This window comes from Diachasma alloeum, unplaced genomic scaffold, assembly GCF_001412515.2.
Source record: "Diachasma alloeum isolate Michigan unplaced genomic scaffold, Dall2.0 Dall_scaffold_00374, whole genome shotgun sequence".
Taxonomy (NCBI): Eukaryota; Metazoa; Arthropoda; class Insecta; order Hymenoptera; family Braconidae; genus Diachasma; species Diachasma alloeum.
In genome coordinates, this window is record NW_021680513.1 from 43157 (window position 1) to 66896 (window position 23740).

The 23740-nt window shown below is 40.1% G+C and overlaps 1 protein-coding gene across 2 annotated transcripts in view; it reads left to right on the forward strand.

Annotated features, from left to right (window-relative positions):
* LOC107041726 (RCC1 and BTB domain-containing protein 1) overlaps nt 1–18600 on the forward strand; it is a 27045-nt gene extending 8445 nt beyond the window's left edge. Inside the window, exons 5-9 of one of the 2 annotated variants that reach the window (XM_015262415.2) lie at nt 7133–7402; nt 7618–7742; nt 17954–18051; nt 18124–18267; nt 18333–18445. In XM_015262415.2, coding sequence (XP_015117901.1) covers nt 7133–7402; nt 7618–7742; nt 17954–18051; nt 18124–18267; nt 18333–18355 — 660 coding nt within the window. In that variant the 3' untranslated portion in view covers nt 18356–18445. Of the gene's footprint in view, nt 1–7132; nt 7403–7617; nt 7743–17953; nt 18052–18123; nt 18268–18332 lie in introns of both variants that reach the window. The other variant, XM_015262414.2, reaches the window with a different exon arrangement.
* Nucleotides 18601–23740: the final 5140 nt, after the last annotated feature.

Here is a 23740-nt window from a genome sequence, read left to right on the forward strand (position 1 = left end):
ATTTATAAATCATGTGGGGATCATATTGAAGTCATATGAGGGTTATATGGAGGTCATGGGGATCATATGAAAGTGTTTCAAGTCATTTTTGAAGAAAATTGTTACTTGAGGGGAGATAAAGGTGTTTGGATCAAATTTGGGGCTTATATGAGGTCACATGGGGGTCCCCCCATTATCCCCATATGACCTTCAGACGATTTCTGTATGACCGCTATATGAACCCCACATGACCCCTCTATGACCTGTATATGACTTCCATATGACCTTTATATGACCTTCACATGACCTCCACATAACCTCCATATGACTTCCATATGACCCCCATATGACCTCATATAAGCCCCAAATTTGATCCAAACACCTCCATCTCCCCTCAAGTAACAATTTTCTTCAAAAATGACTTGAAACACTTTCATATGATCCCCATGACCTCCATATAACCCTCATATGACTTCAATATGATCCCCACATGATTTATAAATGACCCCCCCACCCCCCGTTATCCCCATATAACCTTCAGATGATTTCTGTATGACCGCTATATGAATCCCACATGACCTCTCTATGACCTGTATATGACTTCCATATTACCTTTATATGACCTTCATATGACCTCCACATGACCTTCATATGACCTCCATATGAGTACCCTCGTGTGACAATTTTCTTCAAAAATGTTAACAGTTGAAAAAACTTGAATTATGGTAATTACGTCACGTTACGTTTTATTTTTTCAATTTTTTACTATTGGCATTCTCATAAAGAAAACAAGTGTCTTGAGACATACGAGAAGTCCTAGATATATATTATTTTTAATTTCTTTGTCCATTAAACCTACAAAATATGTGACAGAACTAAGTAATAAGTTTCAGAAGGCACCAATTTCCCATTAGCGTATACCTTTCATTTTTTACGAATGCTGATTTTTCGTTCTTACTTTTTGTAACATTTATTATTTCCAATACTCTTTTCTTTTTTTGAGTGTCAACCTCGGTCCCTCCAAGGTGTTCCCCTCGTGGTCAGCACTCCACTTAGTGACTATGTTCAGTGCTACTTAGCCGAAAGCTGGGAAGATAATGATTTCTTTGGCGCTGATATTTGACGTGTTCCGTAGCATTTTTCCTCAGGGATACGGGATAAATAGCGAAAAATGACCTCTGAATTAGTTTTTAGGATATGAGCATTTCAATCCTTATTTTTTAAGATAGGAACATTTCCATAAAGCTTCTTATACTTGAGACACCAATTCATGTACTCACATTCCCATATTTGAATCCAATGATTATATTTACCGCCTCAAAACAACAAAACTCGAATTTACTGAAAATTTTTTTGTTGGAGATTTTTTTGACTAAAATTTTTTGACTGAAAAAAATTGGAATAATCGCAAAAATTCAGTCAACAAAATTTCCAACAAAAAAATTGTCAGTCAAAAAGGCATTCAACGAAGGCAGTGTCATCCTTGGCACCCTCGTGACCCTTGCGATTCCTTTTTTTTTTGTCTGACCCTTGTGACTTTCGTGACCCTAGCGATTCCATTTTTGTGATCGTTGTGACCCTTCCTTGTGACCTTACCTTAAGTTGGGAGAACATAATCGGAAGGTCCCGGGGTCACATCTTGGTCTAGACTATCCAGTGTTTTCAGTAAATTTTTATTGTAAGTTAATGTTGAGAATTATCCTGGTTGCCCACCTACTCCAACATTCTATTCAACAATATCCTGTGACGTTTCAAAATATGGAACGCTATATAAACTCCCAGGAGAAATAATGAAGATGGAATTTTTTCATTATTTTTCCCGTGATTCTGGGGAAAATGGTACGGAAAACGTATGTTAAATCGTACCGCCAACGGAATCGTAATCATGCCCAAAAGCTAAACCCAAAGCCAGGGTTGGGCAAGTAAAATACCACCGGTATTTTACCAAGTTTTCTACATGTAAAAAAACAAGTAATTTATCAAGGAAGTTTTAGACTTTTTTGACCGCGTATGTGCGTGATTGAGAATAATACAGTTGTTCTGACGCGAGAACAACCCCACTGACAGGGTTGTATGGGTTATGCCTCGCAATGGTCATACCACGCAAGGATCAAACATCGCAAGGGTTATACCTTGCGAGGGTCAAACGCTGTAACGGTTAAAGAACAAAGGTAGACAAAGGAAAATCTCAAATATCAAACGAGATATGACCCTCATGACGTTTGATGCCTGCTAGGTATGACCCTCGTGACTTTTGATCCTTGCAAGGTATGGCTCTCGTGACCGTTGACCCTCGCAAGGTACAACCCTCGTGAAATTCAATCAGGAGGGTTACTGCAATGTTAGTCCGGTCAATCCGACGTCTCTCTTCGAAATTGAATATTTCCGAAACTATGGATAATAATTTAACCAAAGAAGCAACATTGGCCAGAGTGATACTGTATGTACAATTACATATCGCTTTTACTATTATCCATTCATCAAAAACGATCAGATTTGAGTGATATTAAGCGTATGACGCGCTTGGTAACAAAAGCGCCCCGTACGTGAAGGGGTTAAAGAGTTTTTTACCATTTAGAGGTAAATTACTAGTATTGTTTCCGAATAGAAGCTTTGTAATCGTGATTTTTTCGAGTTCTTAATTTTGCGTGGAAATCCCTAGAAATGTCATGAAACGTGAAGAAATGATGTTTTTAAAAAATGGCTGTATGTGTGTAGGTGCATGTGCACATGTGTGTTCGTATGTCCAGAACTGCCCCCATAACTCGAGAATTATTGAGGCAAAGGGGCTGAAATTCTGGCTGTTAATTGGTACTACTGAGACTCAAATTTGTGCTAAGTTTCAGCTTGATCGGTTGAGCAGTTCCTGAGATATAACGGTTCTTCGAAAATCGTTTTTTGCCGATATCTCCTGAACCATTCGACCGATTCGATTGTTTTTTCAAAATACTTGTCATGATGATGCCTATTTAATTGGATTGAAAAAAGACCATTATACCCTAAGCGATGTTGTTTTATTTTCGTTTTTTCATTTTTTCGCTGAAATTGCTTGTTTGCACGATAACTTGAAAAATAATTGAGATAGAAACTTGAAACTTGGTATGATTTTAGATCTTATGGTAACAAGGTTTGGGATTCTGGATGAACGAAATCGGACCAGTTCTTTCGGAGATATTCAACTTTGTATGTGAAAGCCTTTTACTCAATATCTCAAAAACTATTGGACCGATTTCAGTTTTTTTTTCAAAATGTACGTGTTAAGAATCTTGTGTGATTCTGATGATAGGGAGGTCGGGAGGGAAAATGAAGTGGGATGAATTGCCGGAGAATAAATCAAGATGAGTTTCGTTGATTGTCACTATATTTAAAAACTTAGTGCACTGAAATATACAATTGATGAATTTCTAATAAATAGTCGATTTACCGAAGTGGACTGTACAAACACGGAATATTTAGATAACTGACCGGATAATTTACGATGAGGTTCGATAACTTTACCGATGTGTTTCCCGATAAATGCGCCGATGTGCGCCCGGATAAGTTTCAGTGATTCGGTCCTGATGAGAGTCGATGGTGTACTGACCAGCGTAGTGTTTCCCAAAACAGTATCGATACTCATTTATATCGATATTTTTTGTTCCGAGATTCGATATTTTGTATCGATATTTTTTGTTCCGAGATTCGATATTTTGTATCGATATTTGCGCGTCGCGATATTGGGTGTATCGATATTTCTGGGTTGGGGTCGACATTTTCTCACGGATAAGTAATGAGAAAAAAATTAATGTAAAAAATATTCATAACGGATTTAAAGACCAGGGAGGTCACAAGAATAAGATGATTTATCGGGGTCAAAATATCAGAAGGGACAAAAGGATCACAAGGGGATGGTCAAATTTAAAGAGGGTCAAATATCACGAGGGTCACAAGGGGATGATCAAATTTCACGAGGGTCAAACGTGACGGGCGAGACAAGGGGACGATCAAATTTCCCGACGGTCAAACAGCACGAGGGTCACAAGGGGATGGTCAAATTTCACGAGAGGCAAATGTCACGGAGGTCATAAGGGAATGGCTAAATTTCACGGAAGTCAAAGGTCACGGGGGTAACAACGGGATGATCAAATTTTGCAAGTGTCAAAAGTCACAAGGGTCACATGGAGACAAGTTTCACAAGCGTCAAACATGACGAGCGAGACAAGGAGACGATCAAATTTCACGAGGATCAAACAGCACGAGGGTCACAAGGGGCTGATCAAATTTCACGAGGGTCGCAAGGGAACGGTCAAATGTCACGGCAGTTAACCGACACAAGGGGACGGTCAATTTTCACAAGGGTCAAACGTGGGAGGGTCACAAGGGGACCTTCAAATTTTACGAGTCAGACAGTATGAAAGTCACAGGGGGATCGCCAATTTTTGAACTTTTCAGGGCCCGAAATGATTCAGTGAAAAATTCAATAAACTTGAATAATGAACACCATTATCCTTCCTACAAAGAGTTTAATAATAACATTTCATTATTCCTTTGTGACTGTCGTGAGGTTTGATCCTCTTGAACATTTGACGATCCCCTCGTTACCCTTGGGAGGTTTGGTACTCGTGAAATCTAACCAACCCCTAGTCAATTTCGTGGCGTTTCACTCCGGTGAAATTTGACCCCTTGTGACCCTCGTGACGTTTGACTTTTGTGAAAATTGACCATCCCCTTATGACTCTTGTGTCGGTTGACTCTCGTGAAATTTGACCGTCTCTGTGCGACCCTCTTGCTGTTTGACCCTTGTGAAATTTGACCATCTTCTTGTGACCCTTGTGTCGGGGCACTCTCGTGGAATTTGATCGTCTCTTTATGATCCTCGTGCCGTTTCCATCCTGTGAAATTTGTACCATCTCCGTGAGACCCTCGTGACGTTTAACACTTGTGAAATTCGACCATATTCTTGTGACCCTCATGACGTTTGACTCTTGTGAAGTTTGACCATCTCCCTGTGACTCTCAGGCAGTTTGACTCTCGTGAAATTTGACCATCTCCTTTTGACTCGTGATGTTTCACTTTCGTGAAATTTGACCATCCCCTTATGACCGTCGTAAAATTTGACCATCCCCATGTTACCCTCGTGTCGGTTGACTCGTGAAAACGAGTTGGCCCACAATACAGGCCCGATTTTGAACAGTACGTTTTGATGTCATCTATCTAGATCCAACAAAATGTGGGTACCATCCCATTGGAATTTTTCGAGATATCGTCGTTTTTGTATTTTTTTGGTCGGAATTCACTTTTGCGCACTATGACATGAGTAAAAGTCAGGGAAACCTTTTGAAACTTTGGCATCTACTTAGGAGTGTCAAGGAACATTCCTGTATGAAAGTTTAGGTCGATATATTTGGTAATTCTTGAGACGGAACAATTCACCCAAAATTATTGAAAAAAAAAAACATTTTTTGGCAACATAAATTGGGATCGATTCGGCAGCATACTGCCAATGAAATTGGTAGAAATGAAAATAGGAGAAAAAAAATACGTGGAGAGTAGCAGTCATATGTAATCTGTCAAATGGCTTCTGTCGCGCTGCTTGTTCTACTATGTACCGTAGGAAACGCCGATTTTCAGTGAACGACCCAACACGCTGCCAGGGCTAACCAAGCTAACCCGTCCTACCAACACAGTGCGTTAACCTCTCAGGGTTAAATAGGGAACATACACTGTTTCAAACTGGTCAAATTTCCCTCGAAACTCGTTCGATGGGTCGCAACAATATTTCATTAAAAAAATTCCTTTTTTACACGGTTTATTACCGTCAATGAATTTAAATTTGAGCGCGCATACATACGCCGGCGGGACCCATACGTCATAACAGTACACTGCTGTCAATGTACAAGTAATGTACGCTGGGAGAGTGTGTGAGAGATACGGCAACTTCTCTGCTGTGACGTCAACAGCCTGCTTGAGGCCTCCAAAAAGTGCACTTTTCTATCAACGATTTTCTCATTGATCAATGCGACTTGGAGGGTTGTAAAAAATATTTTCGAGATTGTTGCAACTTCTAGATTCAGATAAAACAATTAAAAATGAATGCGTATATTTTCTATTGTCAGAAGTATAATGAACATTATTCAAAGACTGCAAATTTTTCCAAGGAAAATTGGAAAATTTGGAACAAAAAAGTTTAGAATAAAATTGTTTTAGGACATCGCCCTACAATAATTTTCTAACATGATTCAAAACATTTGGTTTCAATCAGAGAATGGATAGAGAGAAAAGGAAGGAAATAAAAAGGGATGTAATTGATACAATTCAAATTTTCCAACTTTTTTGTCTTGAAAATTTATCATTGTAGGGATCAAGGCATCGACAGTAGTCTTTCATCCCCCAAATCCTTGAAGGTGTCAAAAAATAACATTTTGGAACTTGACAAAATGAAATCGATTGATTAAACCGCAAGTTATGCTAAAATCGAATTAAAATACCTAGAAAATCGTAGCAAATTTTGCTACACGGAGAGAAATATTCAATAAAAATTACGTATCTTTTCCGTAATTCCGGAGCGCAATGTGGTTGTTGGAAATTTTACAGGACTGTCACGAAATTTTTCCAGAGCGTTCCGTAATTTTTACCTGAATCTCCTGTAAAAAATTACGATACGGTCACTTAAATTTTCTGAGTCGATTCCGTAATCGGTGAGCGAACTGTGAGTTCCGTCATTTTTACTGAATATTTCTCTCCGTGTATACGAAAGGTAATCGTGGAGCGAAATGTAATTCAATGAAAAAATACTTATTTGTGGAGGATATTTTACGATTCGGTAAAAAATCATTCTCCGTTACAGAAAAATTATACGCAATATTGAGCCATCATTGGCGTTCACTGGGATAATTTTTGATGGAATGCAGGGTAAATTTTACAGTTTCGGTACAAATTACCCTCACGTTCAGTAAACTTTCTCGGGCCAACGGAGAAAAATTAATTTTTCGTCTTCCACTTTTTCCCCGATATAGGGTGAAAAAGTACTGAAAATCAAGTTCGCTCCACGATTACTTGACTTGTTCGATAATTTTTCTCCAACTTTTTTCTCCGTCACCCGGCAAATTGTCACTTAACTGTCAATGAACTTTCAATGAATCTCCACCAGTCTAAAATATTGTTTTGAATTTAGCTATCAGTGGCAGAGATGGGAAGAGTCTCTGACATAGCAGCAGTACACTCGAATCACATAAGTGCTGCACTCGCTGAAGGTGGTAAGGTCTTTATGTGGGGACAATGTCGGGGTCAGAGTGTGACGACACCCACTGCAACTCCCCTCCTCTACTTGCACGATGTACTGGCGTGCTACTCGACTCCCCCTGTAATGCACGAGCCCCTTGTCCTCTATGCTCAAGACGAGACGAGTATTTTAGACTGCTTGAGACAAGCATTTGATGATCCAGTTAGTATTTCTCATCTGCATAATTCTTAAGGCTAATTAAAATAAGATGATAAGCTCTACTTGATTTTTTCCCTTTTTTCCCTCGTGCAAGGGAGCACTAGAGGGAAAACTGCCTCCTGTGGGGTCGGAGAATATTGAAGAAAAATATTTTGCTTATCTTCTTATCACGCATATGCTCCATAATTTATTTCTCCTCTGCAATCAATTTCTCACAGGCAACTAGTGATCTCACGATCCAAGTGCAGGGGAAACCTATTCACGTTCACAAGGCTGTGCTGAAAATACGGTGCCAGTATTTTAGGTCCATGTTTCAGGAACATTGGACTGAGAATAATCAATCGTAAGTATTTTGAGAAAAATTTACAATTGTTATATTTATGTATTCTTATTTTTGACATTGTGTATTTATCCTGTCAATAAGCGATTTTAGCAGAAAATGTCTTAGGAAATGTCTCTTTCATCGTAGCTGAAGAAATTTTATTCAGAAAGGCACTCTGGATCTTCTTAGTCCATACGTAGTACCCCCCTCCCGGGGTCACTAAGAGGTCGATGAAATTTTATTATTGGATTTCATGTTTTTAGGGGTGAAAAATTCAGATTTTTCGGTTATTTTTCCCTTCAGTCGCACAATAATTTGTTTTCGTGTCACGGGACCTAAAAATTAATATACACAGCTCGCCATGGAAAACATATCACCCTCCCCCACGTGCTTGCCATCCTCACCTTCGGCTCGGAAGGCAGTTTTGCACGTGGGGAATGGTGATCTGTTTTCCAAGGCTCGGGCATGTAGTGTAATATGAACAAATTAGTCCCTATTTTCAGTTACCAAATGATTTTCCGCAAAAAAACCACGAGATACAGAAAAATGTTTCGAATGGAAGTTATTCATCTGTTTCTTACAAATAAATGATTTTTATGCCACTCATGCCTGAAACCGGCTGGATTACCGTCTAATTCAGCCGGTTTCAGGCTTCGTGACATAAAATTTTGTTCAGTACTTGTTGGGAAATTTCGTCCTTAATTAAATTAGCGGATCAGAGTATCCAAACGAATACCATTTGTTTTTGCATGCTGTATTGCACTGGCTAACTGCATAGAGGAATAATATCCGTAATATATTGATTATTTTGATCTTTTCTTCTACACTACTTGTTATGGGAGGTAAGAGACCAAATGTGTTGCGTGCTCCGCGAGGACGATATAAAAATGTCATCGGCAACTTATGATGATAATATACAATTCCTATTTAAAATCAACGGTAGCCCCCTTTTTGTTGAATTTACAGATATCTACAAGAATAACAGAACGAGTCAATTATGTGAAAATTTATAAATTTATACTTCACCTTTATTTATACGGTTTTGGTATTGTTGAGACAAATAGCAGTTACAATAGGAAATACAAGACACCTGGTTAGCTCGGCAAGTATAAGTATTATGTGAGCATGCTTTACACGTGCAAGAAGGAATTAGTTCAAATGATGGAGGAATCAATTCAGTTATTCGACTGGGCTTGAGAATACCATCGACATAATCAAACCCAAATAATTCTGTATTCAGTTTCTCCCTCATAGGATCAAGATAGTGCCCCGTCTTTCGCGCGGTCTACCCACCCGCGCTCACACTTCAACTCATATCTCGGGAACTTTTGAGCCGATTTTGATGAGTCAAAAATGAGTTTATACGTAAGAAAAAGAGATATACTTCCATTCGAAACATTTTTCTATATCTCCTTCGGTTTTTGGGGAAAATCATATGTTCTCTGAAAATGGAGACTAATTTGTTTATAATAAATTATTGCGGGACTGAAAAGAAAAATTACCAAAAAATTCGGATTCCAAACCCCCAAAAAAAGGCTCCCCATTCGTCTGACTTGTCTCTCCCACTTCTCTCTTCTGATTTTTTAAAATCTACGTTACCATGGGCCGTCTTACTCTTAACTGTATCACATTCGGGCTAGGACTGCACGGGAAACTATGGAAAACCCCAGTCGTACAGCCGGCCGATTGTGCAAAGCCCTAATGTGCCCTTCTGTCACATTGACTAGAGGTCGGACTAAAAAAAAAATTCTAAGAGAATTAGAATTTAGAGAGAAAAAATTTCCGCTTCACCCAGCCGGGAATCGAACCCGGGTCTCCCAGATACGCGCCGGGCACTCTTACCGACTAAGCTACCGGGAACCACAGAAATTCACTCTCAAATTCACCTCAAACACCGCCTAACCTCCTTTAGGCATTAAAGAATTCTAAGAGAATTAGAATTTAGAGAGAAAAAATTTCCGCTTCACCCAGCCGGGAATCGAACCCTTCTGTCACACTGACTAGAGGGGTACATTAGGCCACTACACCGTGCCTGCCTTCTGAAATTTTTAGGCAAAGGTGTTCTTAAGCGGTCACCAAGTACTGCGCTAAACGCAGCTGCACTCGGATGTCCGTCGGAGCAACACCTAACTCACCCAACCATTACGGTCGGCTTTTCTTTTTAACTAATTTTGTCAGATTTTTAACTTAGTTGAATGTTAACAGGAAAATATTATTTACACATACTTGAATGAATTTAAAACATTGCATTTGAAGAAACCATCAAACAGCTCACTTTCAGAAAAATTCATGAAAAATTCAAAATTTTCAGCAATCATCATAAAATTCAAATCAACCAATATAACTATCGTAATAATCTTTTAACTTCGACTTAATGGCATTAACCCCCTCTACTGGGATCCCACTTTGTCGTAGTGAGGGGGCTCGGTCGCGGGCGGTGGAGGTCTTAAGGACTACCGCTGCCCGCGGTCGCTAAGAGGAGTCCACCCAATCCATGTGTGTGAGCGGCGTAAGCCATGGCCTCGGCCATACCGTGCCTAAGGATGCGTGGCACAGGGGGAGCTGTGTCGCTAACGGTGCCTCTCAGAAACCTGGGCGACCTCTGAGAGTAGTCTTGGGTGTAACCCACCCGAGACAAGCCAAGCCCTGGGCAATCGCGGCAATGCACCAGGTGAAAACGCTTAACCGCGGTACTCGTGGGACTAAAATGGAAACCAATTTAAAAAATCTTAATATTGAAAAAGCAACTTCGGGTGGGGCCAGCGATGGCGAACACACGAAGTCTGACAAGGCTGACCAGTCTGGTACCGATGTGAATCGGGTCAGACTGAGTGGAGCCGAGAGAAGACGTCGCAAGAGAGCGAAGCTGCATCAAACCTCGGGGGCGATTGCAACCTTGACGGATGCAGCAGCGAAGGTCGATGAGGGAAGGGGGGAGGGGGCTACGAGGAAGGCAATAAAACGCCTTCCATCAGAGCGTACTACGCCAAGCCCCTCAGTCAGACCGAAAGAAAAGAGAATGAGAACGCAGGATCAGGGCACATATGCTCAGAACACTACGAGCTCATTCAAGTTTGCAGTTATGCCGGAGTCATATCCGGATCAGAAACTGGGCACTGAAGAGGTAACGGAGGTGAAGAAACTCCTGAAGAGGGCCATTCTGGCGTTACCTGACGGGGTGAAAGCACCCACCTTCAACGGTGTCTGGGAAAGAGAAGGTGTGGCAATGGTGTGCTGCACTGATGAGGAAACGGGAAATTGGCTGAAAAGCCTTTTCCCCGAAAACAAAATAGCTGGACTTACTGTACGTGTGGTCGCAGCCTCGGAGCTTCCCAAGAAGCACAGGGTTGTACTACACGTGGAAGACCCAGATCTAACCGCTCAAGAAGCACTGTGCTTCCTTGAGAAACAAAATGCAGGACTGCAGGCCAGAGAGTGGGTTGTCGCTCGGGGCAGTGAGAGTAGGGACGCGAAAAGTGCCCACTTCGTTGCGCTGATAGACGACCGATCACTCTCTGTTCTGAAAGCCTGCAACTTCAGACTGCACTGCGGGATTCAAAAAGCTACTGTCAAGCTGCTTGCGAAAGACCGTGGTGAAAGTCAGAAGAAGGGTACATAGAGGTACCAGGAAAGTAGTCATCATTATGGCTGCAACCCGGGTGCACATTGTACAGATAAATTTGCACCACAGCAAAGCAGCCTCGGCTACTCTAGTCAGGCTGTTAGCTGGGATGCAGACTGTCATAGCAATGATCCAGGAACCATGGATAGTGGACAACGCTATTAAGGGCCTCAGTGGTTGTGGCAGAATCTATCACGCAAACACTCAGGAGAAAATTAGATCTTGCATTGTTATTAAAGGACTAGACTCTTTCTTCTGTTCACAGGCTAGTGAGGGAGACCTGGCTGTGGCACAAGTGGATCTGGGCCTGGGACAAGGCGAGGAAATGAGCCTGGTTGTAGGGTCAGTTTACATGCCCTATGACTCGGCTGAACCACCTCCTTCGAAAAAAGTAAAGGACCTATGCAACCATGTGAAGGAAAGGGGACTTGAACTCCTGCTAGGTTGTGATGCCAACTCGCACCATGTAGCATGGGGGAGCACCGGCATTAACGGCAGGGGGGAAAGCCTCCAGGAATTCATAATGGGGGCCGGTCTAAACATCCTTAATAGGGGGTCAGAACCTACCTTCATAGATCGGAGACGACAGGAGGTCATAGATATCACTCTGGGGACGGATAGAGTGGCAGACATGATTGGGGACTGGAGGGTCTCAAAGGACCTCTCAGCGTCCGATCATCAAACCATAAGAATGTCCATCCACACAGTGAAAGAAACGGAATGGGTGAGAAACCCAAGACGAACAAACTGGGGAAATTACCGAGAGAGTCTATCTGACAATCTCAGGGATATCATCCTCAGATTTAACAACAAAAAGCAGCTGGAGGAGGCTTCGATTGCCCTAAACCAGGCCATCATGGACTCCTTCGAGACAAACTGCAAGCTTATCCCGAAAGGGCAGCCCACTGAGACTCCTTGGTGGTCAGAGAGGCTCGGTGGGCTGAGGGGCAAAGCTAGAAAAGCTTTTAACAAAGCTAAGAACATGAGAGCGGGCCCCCGTAAGGAAGACGCATGGAAAACTTACAGAGGCTTGCTCGCAGATTACAACAAGGCAATAAAGGCAGCCAAAGAGGACTGCTGGAGGGCTTTCACAAGCAATGTGGAGAGTCAATCGGAGACCTCTAGGCTGGCAAAAATCCTTGGAACAAACAAGACTCCATATCTAGGGAGCCTACAGGCACCAGATGGCAGCCACACGGAAACCATGGGAGAGACTCTGAAACTCCTAATGAACACCCACTTTCCAGGCTTCATACAGGCCCAGGAGAGAGATAAAGAAACAATGCAAAATCAGAGGGATGTCTACGAAACCCATGATTGGGCATTGGCAAATAAAGTAGTGCAGCCCTGGGGGGTCAAGTGGGCCATCAAAACCTTTGAACCCTTCAAGGCACCGGGACCAGACGGGATCTACCCAGCCCTATTACAGGAAGGGATAGAGACTATCACGGGACCCCTAACCAAGATACTCAGAGCTAGTATAGCCCTGAAACATGTCCCTAGTGTGTGGAATGAGACTAGGATAGTATTCATTCCCAAGCCGGGAAAAACCGGTTATATAAAACCAAAAGACTTCCGTCCTATAAGCCTCACATCCTTCATCCTGAAGACCCTGGAGAGGCTGGTGGATAGACACATCAAGGCCGGGCCCTTGGCTGACAGACCCCTCTCCCCCTGTCAATATGCATACAGAGAGGGACGATCAACAGATACCGCCTTACATCACCTGGTGGGACTGATTGAGGGACAACTGGCGGTCAAGGGTTTTGCCATAGGCGCCTTTCTGGATATTGAGGGGGCTTTTGATAGCACTTCGAATCCGGCTATAGAAAAAGCCATGGAAGAACGACAGGTGTCCAAGACTATCATTGCTTGGACACAAAACATGCTGAAAAGCAGAAGACTGTCGGCAGGACATGGGAGGGCATGTGTGGAGGGACGTCCGACTAGGGGCTGTCCGCAGGGGGGAGTTCTCTCGCCCCTGCTATGGAACCTGGTTGTAGATGGACTTCTAAATCAACTAAGTGAGGCCGGCTTCCACGTCATCGGTTTCGCCGATGATGTGGCAGTTGTTGTGAAAGGCGGATTTCTGAGGGTGCTAAGGGACCTGATGGCAACAGCCTTCAATATCATTGAGGACTGGTGCAGGGTAACTGGCCTATCGGTAAATCCAGCCAAAACAACAATCCTGGTTTTCACCAGAAATTATAAACTGGAAAAGATCCAACCTCTGAAGCTAAATGGCTCGGAGATTAACTACACCAGCAGAGTGAAATATCTGGGTGTCCTCCTGGATAATAAACTCAGCTGGAAAGAACATATCTGTACTCAGAGAAATAAAGTGTTTGCCTCTATGTGGGCATGCAGGAGAGCTGTGGGCAGGACATGGGGACTCAATCCTAAAATGATGCTCTGGCTCTACCAAATAGTTCTACTTCCGAGACTGTTATACGCTGCGGTCGTTTGGTGGCCGAGGGTGAGTAAGACGGAAACAAGGAACCTGTTGAAAAGCCTACAGGGAACCTTCCTGAGGGCTGCAACAGGAGCCATGAAATCGACACCTACTGAGGCGCTAGAAATAGCACTCAGTATCCCACCCCTCGACCTTAGGGTTGTGAGTTGTGCTACCACAACTGCATATAGACTAAGGTGCCAACTAGAATGGAAGATGACGGGCCAAGGCCATACAAGGCTTAGCCTAATCAATGATCGACCCTTCATAGGTAAGACGGATAGGATTCCTAGGAAGTATCAGATCAGGAAAACTTTCAGAACGAGTATACCACCCAGACAGGAGTGGCTAGACTCGAAACGTAAACCAGGACCAAGAGAGGACTACTGGTTTACGGACGGCTCTGGCTTCAATGAAAGTTTTGGGGCAGGCATCTACCGTCTGAAAGATGGCTTCGGAGAGAGTTTTCCGCTGGGCCATCATTCAACCGTCTTTCAAGCAGAGATGCTGGGCATACTTAAGTGTGCAGAGTATCTGAACGCGAGAGACACAAAAAAGATGAAAATATTCATCTGCAGTGACAGCCAGGCGGCGATACACGCCCTGGAAAAACCCACTACAGAGTCACAGGTGGTGTGGGAATGCATGCAGGCATTGGACACACTGGGTAAAAACAACCGGGTCACCGTAACCTGGGTGCCAGGTCACCATGGGATTCTGGGTAATGAAGAGGCAGATAAGCTGGCCAAGGAGGGTACAGAAAGTGTGCCCTCACACGGCCTGCTTGGCATGCCCTTCGCAGTGGGAAAAACTCTTATTAAAGATCATTTCCAGCGGGATCATGTCAGGCGTTGGGAGAAAGTTGCGACCTGCAGACAAGCGAAACTGCTTATGAGAGGGCAACTAAGAGTTAGGACCAGAAAGCTTCTGGAGTTGCACAGAGGGGATCTGAGGGTAGCAGTAGGGCTCCTTACGGGTCATACAGCTCTCAGAGCTCATCTGTTCAAGATGAAACTTGCAGAACAAGAAGACTGCAGACTGTGCGGAGGCGATAAGGAGGGCGTCATCCACATTTTATGTGAATGCCCCCTATTAGCACTCCGTCGCTATAAAATCTGGGGCCAGGCTTTCCTGAAACCAGAGGACTTACAACAAGCGGCTGTCACCAGCCTTATTAGCCTAGTGAGAAACACAGGGCTGGGGCTGTGTGACTGACCGAAACTAAGGCGGAAGTTACAAAAGATCGTATGATTTAGGTGACTCTGGGCGCTTTAAGTGACCAGCCGCACTTTTTTATTCTATTCTATTCTATTCTAATGGCATTAAAACAAATATTTCAAGCTATGATTGAATTAATTCAGAGCATGACATCGAAAGATATCCCGGGAATTCTGATTTTCAAAAAAAAACAGAATTTTGGAAAATTTTCAAATAAATCAAAATAACAATTATTGTTATCGCCTTCATTTTCGAACTCGGTCCAAAGGACATTCAAACGAATTTTTTAAGCCATTATTCAATCAATTCAGAATATTTTTTTTTTGTTATCGTGAAAAAAAATATTTTTGAAGCAATACAGTAGCGACAGTAGTTGTCGCATGGGTAGTGTGCAGATCCGGCGGTCGACCAAGCTTGCAGCGTTTAGTCTGGTTAGTACTTGGATGGGTGTCCGCTTCCCTATCTCCTCTACCTTCTAACCTCCTCGCCCTATCTTCTCGTGTAGAATTGTTACCCTCAGGCGCAAATGTACAGCCCCGGTGTACCCATCTAGTCAGTGTGACAAATGGGCACAATAGGACCCTGCAATATTGGCCGGCTGTACGACTGGGGTTTTCCATGGCTTCCCTTGCAGTCCCTGAATGGGATCCAGTTAACCCTAGTCTGGTCACCAAACCCGACCCCCCGACGTTGGTCGCCTCCGGAGGGATTCCCCGCCGTGTTATTTACGTTCTAGCGTTGCCAAATTTACTCTTCACTACTTGCACGCGTTTAGCGAGTTTTCGGCAACGTCGCGTCATGGGCAATTTCATTTAAGGCCCGGGTGTAGTATCTTTCGAAAGTTATCTCGATGTTGTTTTTCATCTTTCGACATCTTAATTTGTCAATTAAGTCCTGCATCATGCAGAAGTTTTGAAAAATTATGAATGAATAATTAAAAAAAGTAGAAAAAATTATTAATTTTTTCAAAGAGCATTTTTAATTTATATTCAGAATAAGCTGAATAACAAGAAATTGAAAAATGTATCTGATTTACGGTGACAAATGGCGGCCCGTCACCCAATATCATGCAGGGGGAAGACTGATTTCGTAAATCTTTTTCCGCACTGCACAGAAACATTTATTACGGAAAAGGCTCTTTGAAAAAAGTTGTAATATTTTGGAGAATTTTTTAATCACACTTTCATCACATAAAAATGGCAGATGACTACATACCACTGTTTTAAAAATTGACATACCTAGCTGTCACTTCCCATGAGGAGTTTGTGTTTTGTTATGCATCATGGAAAATGACAGCTAATAGATAATTAGCCATAGCGAATCAGATATTTGTAATTTTCACTTTTTTCAACTCATCCTGAATCTCAATTAAAAACGCTCTTTGAAAAAGTTCAGAATTTTTTCAATTTTTTAAAATCATTCTATCATAATTTTTGGGAATTTCTACATGATGTACCACTCAATTGACAATTTTGGATTACGAAAGATAAAAAAAATCCAGATAACATTCGAAAGATAGTACACCCGGGCCTTAACATGGGAAAAAATAATTCGTCTGTTCGAAATAATTTGTTTTCTTTTGGAATTTTGGGAAATATGTTTATCTAAAAACTACTATAATTTTTAAGACACTTCAATTGGCAAAGTCAAATTTTTTAAAATTTTTCCGGTTAGGCAGTCAATTGTAATGAAAGAAAAACGACGCGCGACGCGGTTTCCCTTATAGGGTGATCAATCTAGGGTTAAGTAAAGAGTAAGAGGGCCCATAGTAACGCAGATATGGGGGGAAAAATATGAAGAGGAGAGTAGGAAAGGTAGAAGAGGCTGATAAATAGGGCACACATAAAACCATAACGGTAGTAGGAAGTAAACATGATCAATAATAATAAATAGTAATAGTAATTTCCGGTTGTGCCGCCAAATTTTCTGACACTATCTCGCAGTTTCATGTCGAGTGGGAGTCTCGCAAAAAGAGACGACTGTACCTGGGCAGGTTTTTCCCTTAACTGAGGTTTTCCCTCGTCCTTCGCTGACTAGAATGGCCAAAAAATCAGAAAAACTTCGCAGAACTTTTTTTATTTATTATTATCATAGAAGCTATAAAGTTCAATTATAGTAAAACAGTGGTATAAAATGTTTCATTGGATAAATGATTTCGTAAATCTTCTCTCTTAAGAACTGATTAAAGAACTCGCTCAAATATATGATGCCCAAAGCAGGCTATCTCTCACTAAAATTTGGAGAGTTCTGGGAGCCGAATTTTGAAGTAACACGGTAACATGCTGAATGTCCCGAATGTGAAACCAATTAGAGGGAGAAAAATCGACTGGCTCTATCTAGATGGAAAGTGGCCGTCAACATTTTTTTTGTCATTTTTATGACACGAAATTCCGTCACTTTTTTTACCACAAATGGTCAGTAATTGGCTTTCGGTCAGTGGCGTGTAATTTACGTGTAAAATGAACGGTCAGTTTTGTCCCTTACATCCGTAGCTATGACTGATTCCATTTTGATGAAAATTTTTCGAGTGATCGTTGAAATGTCGACTGTAGCACAAATGTCAATTCTTTCGAATCTCTATGAAAAATGGAATTTTAATTGGGGCCAATGAATAAACCTTATTAAAATTTATATTCATGAAAAAAAATAATGAAATCCAATTCATTCATTTTAAGAAAATTTCGAAAAAAATGAAGAAAAAATACCACATACATGCATACAGACACCATCTAAAAATCGCATATTCGAAATTTTTAGATCGTATTTAATTACCCTAACACACAAAATTGGAAACTTAAAATTGAACGATTACAAATTTTTTATTCGGAAGCAAAAATTAAAAACAAAATCATCCAAGTTTCCGATTATTCGTCCCCTTGATAATCGCTTGGAGTTTTTAATTCTACTGTCGATGGATGAAGCATAATAATTAATTTCCAGGATAATAGAGCACGACGAATTTTCCCACGATGTCTACAAATCCTTCCTGCGTTACCTCTACACCGACGAAGTGGATTTACCACCGGAGAATGCACTTGGTAGGTCACAAAAAAATTTTCATCCGAAATTATGTGATTCTGCTGTTAACAATTGCCTAAAATTTTACACAGAGCTACTCTACCTGGCAAACGCCTATTTCGAGACCCAACTCAAGCGTAAATGCGTCCAGATCATCAAAAGAGGCATCACTGTGAACAATGTGGCGTTCCTCTACAAGACAGCTATTGAATATAATGCTCAAGTGGGTAGAAATGGTGAATGTCGGAATGTAAAATAGATGGGGTAAACTTATGCAAAGTGAATGAAACTTGGTTTTCAGGAACTGGAAGACTTTTGCTTTAAATTCGCATTGAATCACATGACTGCAGTCGCCCAAACAGCCCACTTTGGTAAATTGGACGAGGCAACCCTGAAGACCTTCATCGCCAAAGCTGCGCATGCTGGAGCCTTCAAAACATGAAATTAATAAAAATATACATCTCATTCCAATGATTTCTGCATTTGCAATGAATAAATTCGTACTTTTAGTGCCAAATTGTGAGTTAATTAGCAGCTTATTCCAATAAAGAGTTATTTTAAGACGGCAATTCATTGGTACATTATTCTTTATTACGATATAATCTCATCATCGCTGTCATCCTCTCATTTATTATCGTTTATAATTACTGATATATTATTTATATTCTGTATATTTATATACAAGCAGTAAGTATTTTTGTCGTTATTTTTTTTCATACAATATACATGTCTACTATGAAACAGTAGTAATTAATATTTTTTTTTCACGTAAATGCAGTATGGCGTAATATATTTATTGTATAGTAATCTGCGATAATTTGCAAGATGATTTCCATTTTTTGGAAACGCTTCATTCGCGAGTGTTCTATATCTTTTCTTTTAATTTCACTGCATTTCTCTTTAAATTTGTCAAATTCTTTTCTTTGCAGCTTCACATGTACATTAACATTGTCTATTCGTATTTGGTTGTAGGCGACGAACCTCTGTGCACTTGGTGATAATCGAAGGATCGAAAACCAATTGAGAAGTCAAGTTGAAAAAATTGATAAGTTTATTCTCACATCTCGTTGCTTGCTTAATCATTCCGATAATGAGTGAATTTAGAATAAAATGTTATGAGACATTTTTCGTTCTGAATTTTATGCCTAAATGTCACGTTAACGAAATCACATTCAATGAGTTATATTTTTTCACTTTGAGGGTTTATGAATTATCTATTCATTTCAATTCGTGATAGTATCGCGTTCAACAAGATGTGGAAAAGTGACTTTTTTTGCCAAGTTTTACGACTTTTATTACCCCGTAACAATGATTGAGAGTCTCTCCGAGTGCGCAGAAGTGTCGCTGCCCCCAGTGTATCAACCATACAATCCCTCCCTCATATTTCCATTATTATTTAATATGCCTGCCTCCCCCCCCCAGCATCGGAATTTTTCATCCCCTCACACTTTGTTATTTTTTATCTACGGTTGAGACACAGCAACACGACCTCCGATAAGGAAACATGTGCTGTGCCAATTTGCGCCATTCGACCAATTTATTATTTTTCATTATCTATAAATAACGATTAGAGCGTATTTAGGCCTGCGGGCTACTTTTCCAGCGACGCGCTGTGGGAATACCATATTGACATAATTAATTTAATTTCTTCCCTCTTCTCACCCCTCGATTTACCATTTTACCTTTTCTCATTTCAATTAATAAAATTAATGAAATTGTTCATTAGTTCAATTACCATTCGTTATTCATTATTATTACAACCGCTCACCCCTCCCCCCCTCTCACCCACCTTCCATCACTTAATTATAAATGGTGACAATCAATTGGAACTTGCGCGTCTATATTACTTTTTTTTTCATTTTAATTTGAAATATTTCAAACCGGAGAATATTGAAACACAAAAACCTGATGCATTCACGTTGTCTCGTTTCACGACGGATTCTATTGTGTGGATTCGTCTCCATCAAGTTCAGTTGTTCTATGTTCTTCGCTTTTTATTCGTTTTTATACATACTTTTTATTACGCTTTTTTATACTTTCACAAGTACACCTCCATGTCTCGTTGATATCTGGAAGTTCGTCAGTCTGGCAATGTTTTTATTTATTCTACCATTGGCTTAATTAAAAATGTGACAAAATTCAATTTGAAATAATAGTTAATGACGAAAAAGCGCATGCGGCAGCCGTATGTTGTTTTTCTTTTTAACTATTTCATACACACACATATTTTCTCTCTCTCGCTCACTCTTAATTCAACGCGCCCGAGCTATTCGTTCGATTTTCCTTTTCTCGTTTAATGTTCCATCACTTTGGTTAATAAATTAATTATGTTACATGTATTTATAGATACATAGAGCCACATTCTGGGTCACTTACGCTACTATACTTTTATGTATAATATTTCTCTTGTAGTTTATTCTTTCATAATTTTTTAAATATATTTGTTTTTCATTGTTAACAGCCCTATTGCTTAATCTCATGATAAACTTGTTCATTACTTGTTTTTGTTTATTTTTTTTATGTCAACACTCAAACCATACGAATTTTATATTGTAAATTCAAGTAACATTCAATGTTTACGTTAAACATCTGTTGAATTTATAATTTCATTGTATTTTTGTCACAAGGACGCTTGGCGTCTCGTCGCGTTAGAATATTAAATCCGTACAATTAATATTTTCTATAATTTTATTTTGTGTTTATCGCGCTTCATTTTTAGTGATTTAGAGTTCCGTTTTTAGATCCAAGACTTTACATAATTTTCACGTAGTTTGGACACTGTCGGTGGAAGGTTGAAGGAGGGGGGGGGGATTGGGTGTTAATGTAACTTCCCTAACGCGAGCTCAAGTAATTTCCACTGATGATCGGGAAACAAAAAACTTCATCCTCTCGTCATGAATTTCATTATCTCAAACCCCGTCTAGTCCCAACTCCATCTCATGTTTATTTATCTAAAATTGTTCTATTATTCATTTATTTTATTAAACTTTACAGTTATTTAATTTAGTAATTCTATAGTACATACTTGTTTTCTTTTATTTCTCTTTGAGCGAGGAATTTCGCATTCGACGGATCTAGAAAAAAATAAAATTTCATAATGCCATTTCGGTGCACGTGTTGCGGGTCAAAAAAGTTTTGTCCCGTGTAAATAGAATTTTACTTTTTTTTATTTTGCTGAGTATTAAACCGACCCAACTTTTGGCGCAAGGAGAGAGAGAGAGAGAGAGAGAGAGAGAGAGAGAGAGAGAGAAAAGATGAACAAAAAATGATAGAGGGAAGCGCAAGAGAAAAAAGGGCTAGAAAAAGTGATATGAGGTTACGGGCAATTCTTTTAAGGGTTCTGAGGACGCCTCTCGAGCATGATGATAGAGAAAAAACCCAAAGAAGAGAAAGAAAACAAAAAACCCATTGGCGAGGGGGCGGGAGGGTTTCGAGGGGTGAAAAAAGGGTCATTGAGGCGTTGGTCGTTGAGCGGGCTGAGTAGCGTTGACGTTTATATATAGATGATATACATATGATATAGGTATATAAATTTTTCCAGGCAATGGACAAAGTGCCCGGGATAGTTTCGCGACGATGCTGGATACTTTTTTCCCAGGTTTTTCAACTACTACACAACCATTGGAGGTTCGCTCCCATAACTTGGTTTACTACTGTCCCTCTTTCTCATATAGAGATACTACCTAGCACAGAGAGAATAAAAAAAACCTGCGACTCCACTCGGTCATTTCAGTATCGTCCTATGCCTCTTTCTTCTCTTTTATTTTTTTTCTCCTCAGGATGTGAAATAAAAATCAATAGGATACGAAATGGCCTCTTGGAAATGTTCCAGAAATTCTTTTATTCTCGTTATACGCCCCTTCGTTTATAGACGTGGTATATCCTTTTTATATTCCTTTGGATATATATATATTTTTCTATTTTCCTCTCTTAGGATTTTTCTCTCCTCATTACTTCTCGTATATATCCAATTCCGTTGGAGAAAATGGTCTCTCTCATAACGCCTCGTCGCCCTCCGAGGGGGTGGCAGGCAGGGGGAGTATTATACAGGTATATGTACAAAGGATACGCGCGGGTCAACCAATCAACTTTTATGGGGTCAACGGGGTGTGGATAAAGACACGGATTGCTGTACATTCTCGGATTATCCTCTAGTGTCTCGCGTTCTCTTCATTTTTTTTATTTCTTGGTGGATTCAACACCTGATGAAATGATACCTGCGGTTTTTTATTAATTCTTTTTTGCGGAGCTATATTGCTCCGACATGGAATTGATGATGTTGTTTTGGAGAAATTGATGCTATTGTTATATTTAATTGGAGAATAATTTAATTCAGGGTGGGAAGGTGACGAGATTGATGACTGTAAATCCCGTCATTACTTAGTGAGAGAAATTTATTGCGGAATTGAGAAGAAAAAATGATCAGTTTTGCCCCAATGCAGGGACAATACGGGTCATCTCTTTTAATTCAGCATAAAATTTTCCTGTTTTTACACAACACCGTTTGCACCCTCAATCTCATAAAGTTTTCTAGTGTCCGGTGCTCTCTTTGTTAATCTTTTCTCTTTTCAATGGATTTAACCCGTAATAGAATGACCCATGTAGGTTTATTTCATTGCGAAGGCAATGAAAAATCTGGAACTAAGGATATTGCTGTTGTCGTCTTGCTGTATTCAATAAATAATCATTTCCAGTAGAAATGGAAGAAATTTTAAATTTAATGTGGTGTCATTGCAGAGACAACGAAATTTCATGCAGTAATTATCGAGATGCGAATAAAAAACTTTCCATTCGATTAAATTAATTGTTTCGATATCTCAGAAACTGCTGGGGAAATACGAACTGCAATGTCCCCGCAATGATCGAAAGATTTAGTTGCTGTTAACGAGGCTTTTTAACTATTACCACGATTTGTCAACTATTAACGAATCATGTTAATATTTAAGAAGCCTCGTTAACAGTAACTAAATCGTTCCATCTTTTATAGCAATGTGTCTTTCTGCCGACAACATTTGCAATTTTCAAAAATAAATAATCATCATCATCATCTGAAAATGTGTTTTCTCTCTATGCATGACCATGAGATTGTTTAATGTATGGGAAAATGATAATCATAACAATAGTTGCACCGACAAGACTGAATGGGCAAGATATGTTTATTCATTCATTAATTTTGTTGAATTATGCACGAAGGTGCGAGTGCCACATGATGACGTGCATTATCCAAAAGTTGGGTTAGTTATTTCTCATTCCGTTCTTGTTATTTGTAATTGGGTTTTTAATCATGAGTAATAAATATTCTCTCAGGTTGGTTTGATAATTTAAGGCAGCGCGAAACTGTCACGATTTTATTAGTGTTAATAAGTGCGTTGAAATAGTCACGTTTTTATTTAATTTTATAAATTTGGCGTCTAGAAACATTTACTTAACACTCACACTTTCATTCTTTTACATGTAATACTTTAGTCGCATTTTTAGGCCCGAAAAATCGGATACTTTCTATTAGTGATTCAAACATCAATGTGTTTTTTTTTAATTTATCATCGATTCGAGAAATATAGAAGTAACAATGACGATTTTTGGTTGTAATCATTTGGTTTTAGTGTAAAACGAACATGAGAGGCAACTAAGTTTATAGTTTTCGTTATATATATATATATATATATATATATATATATATATATATATATATATATATATATATATATA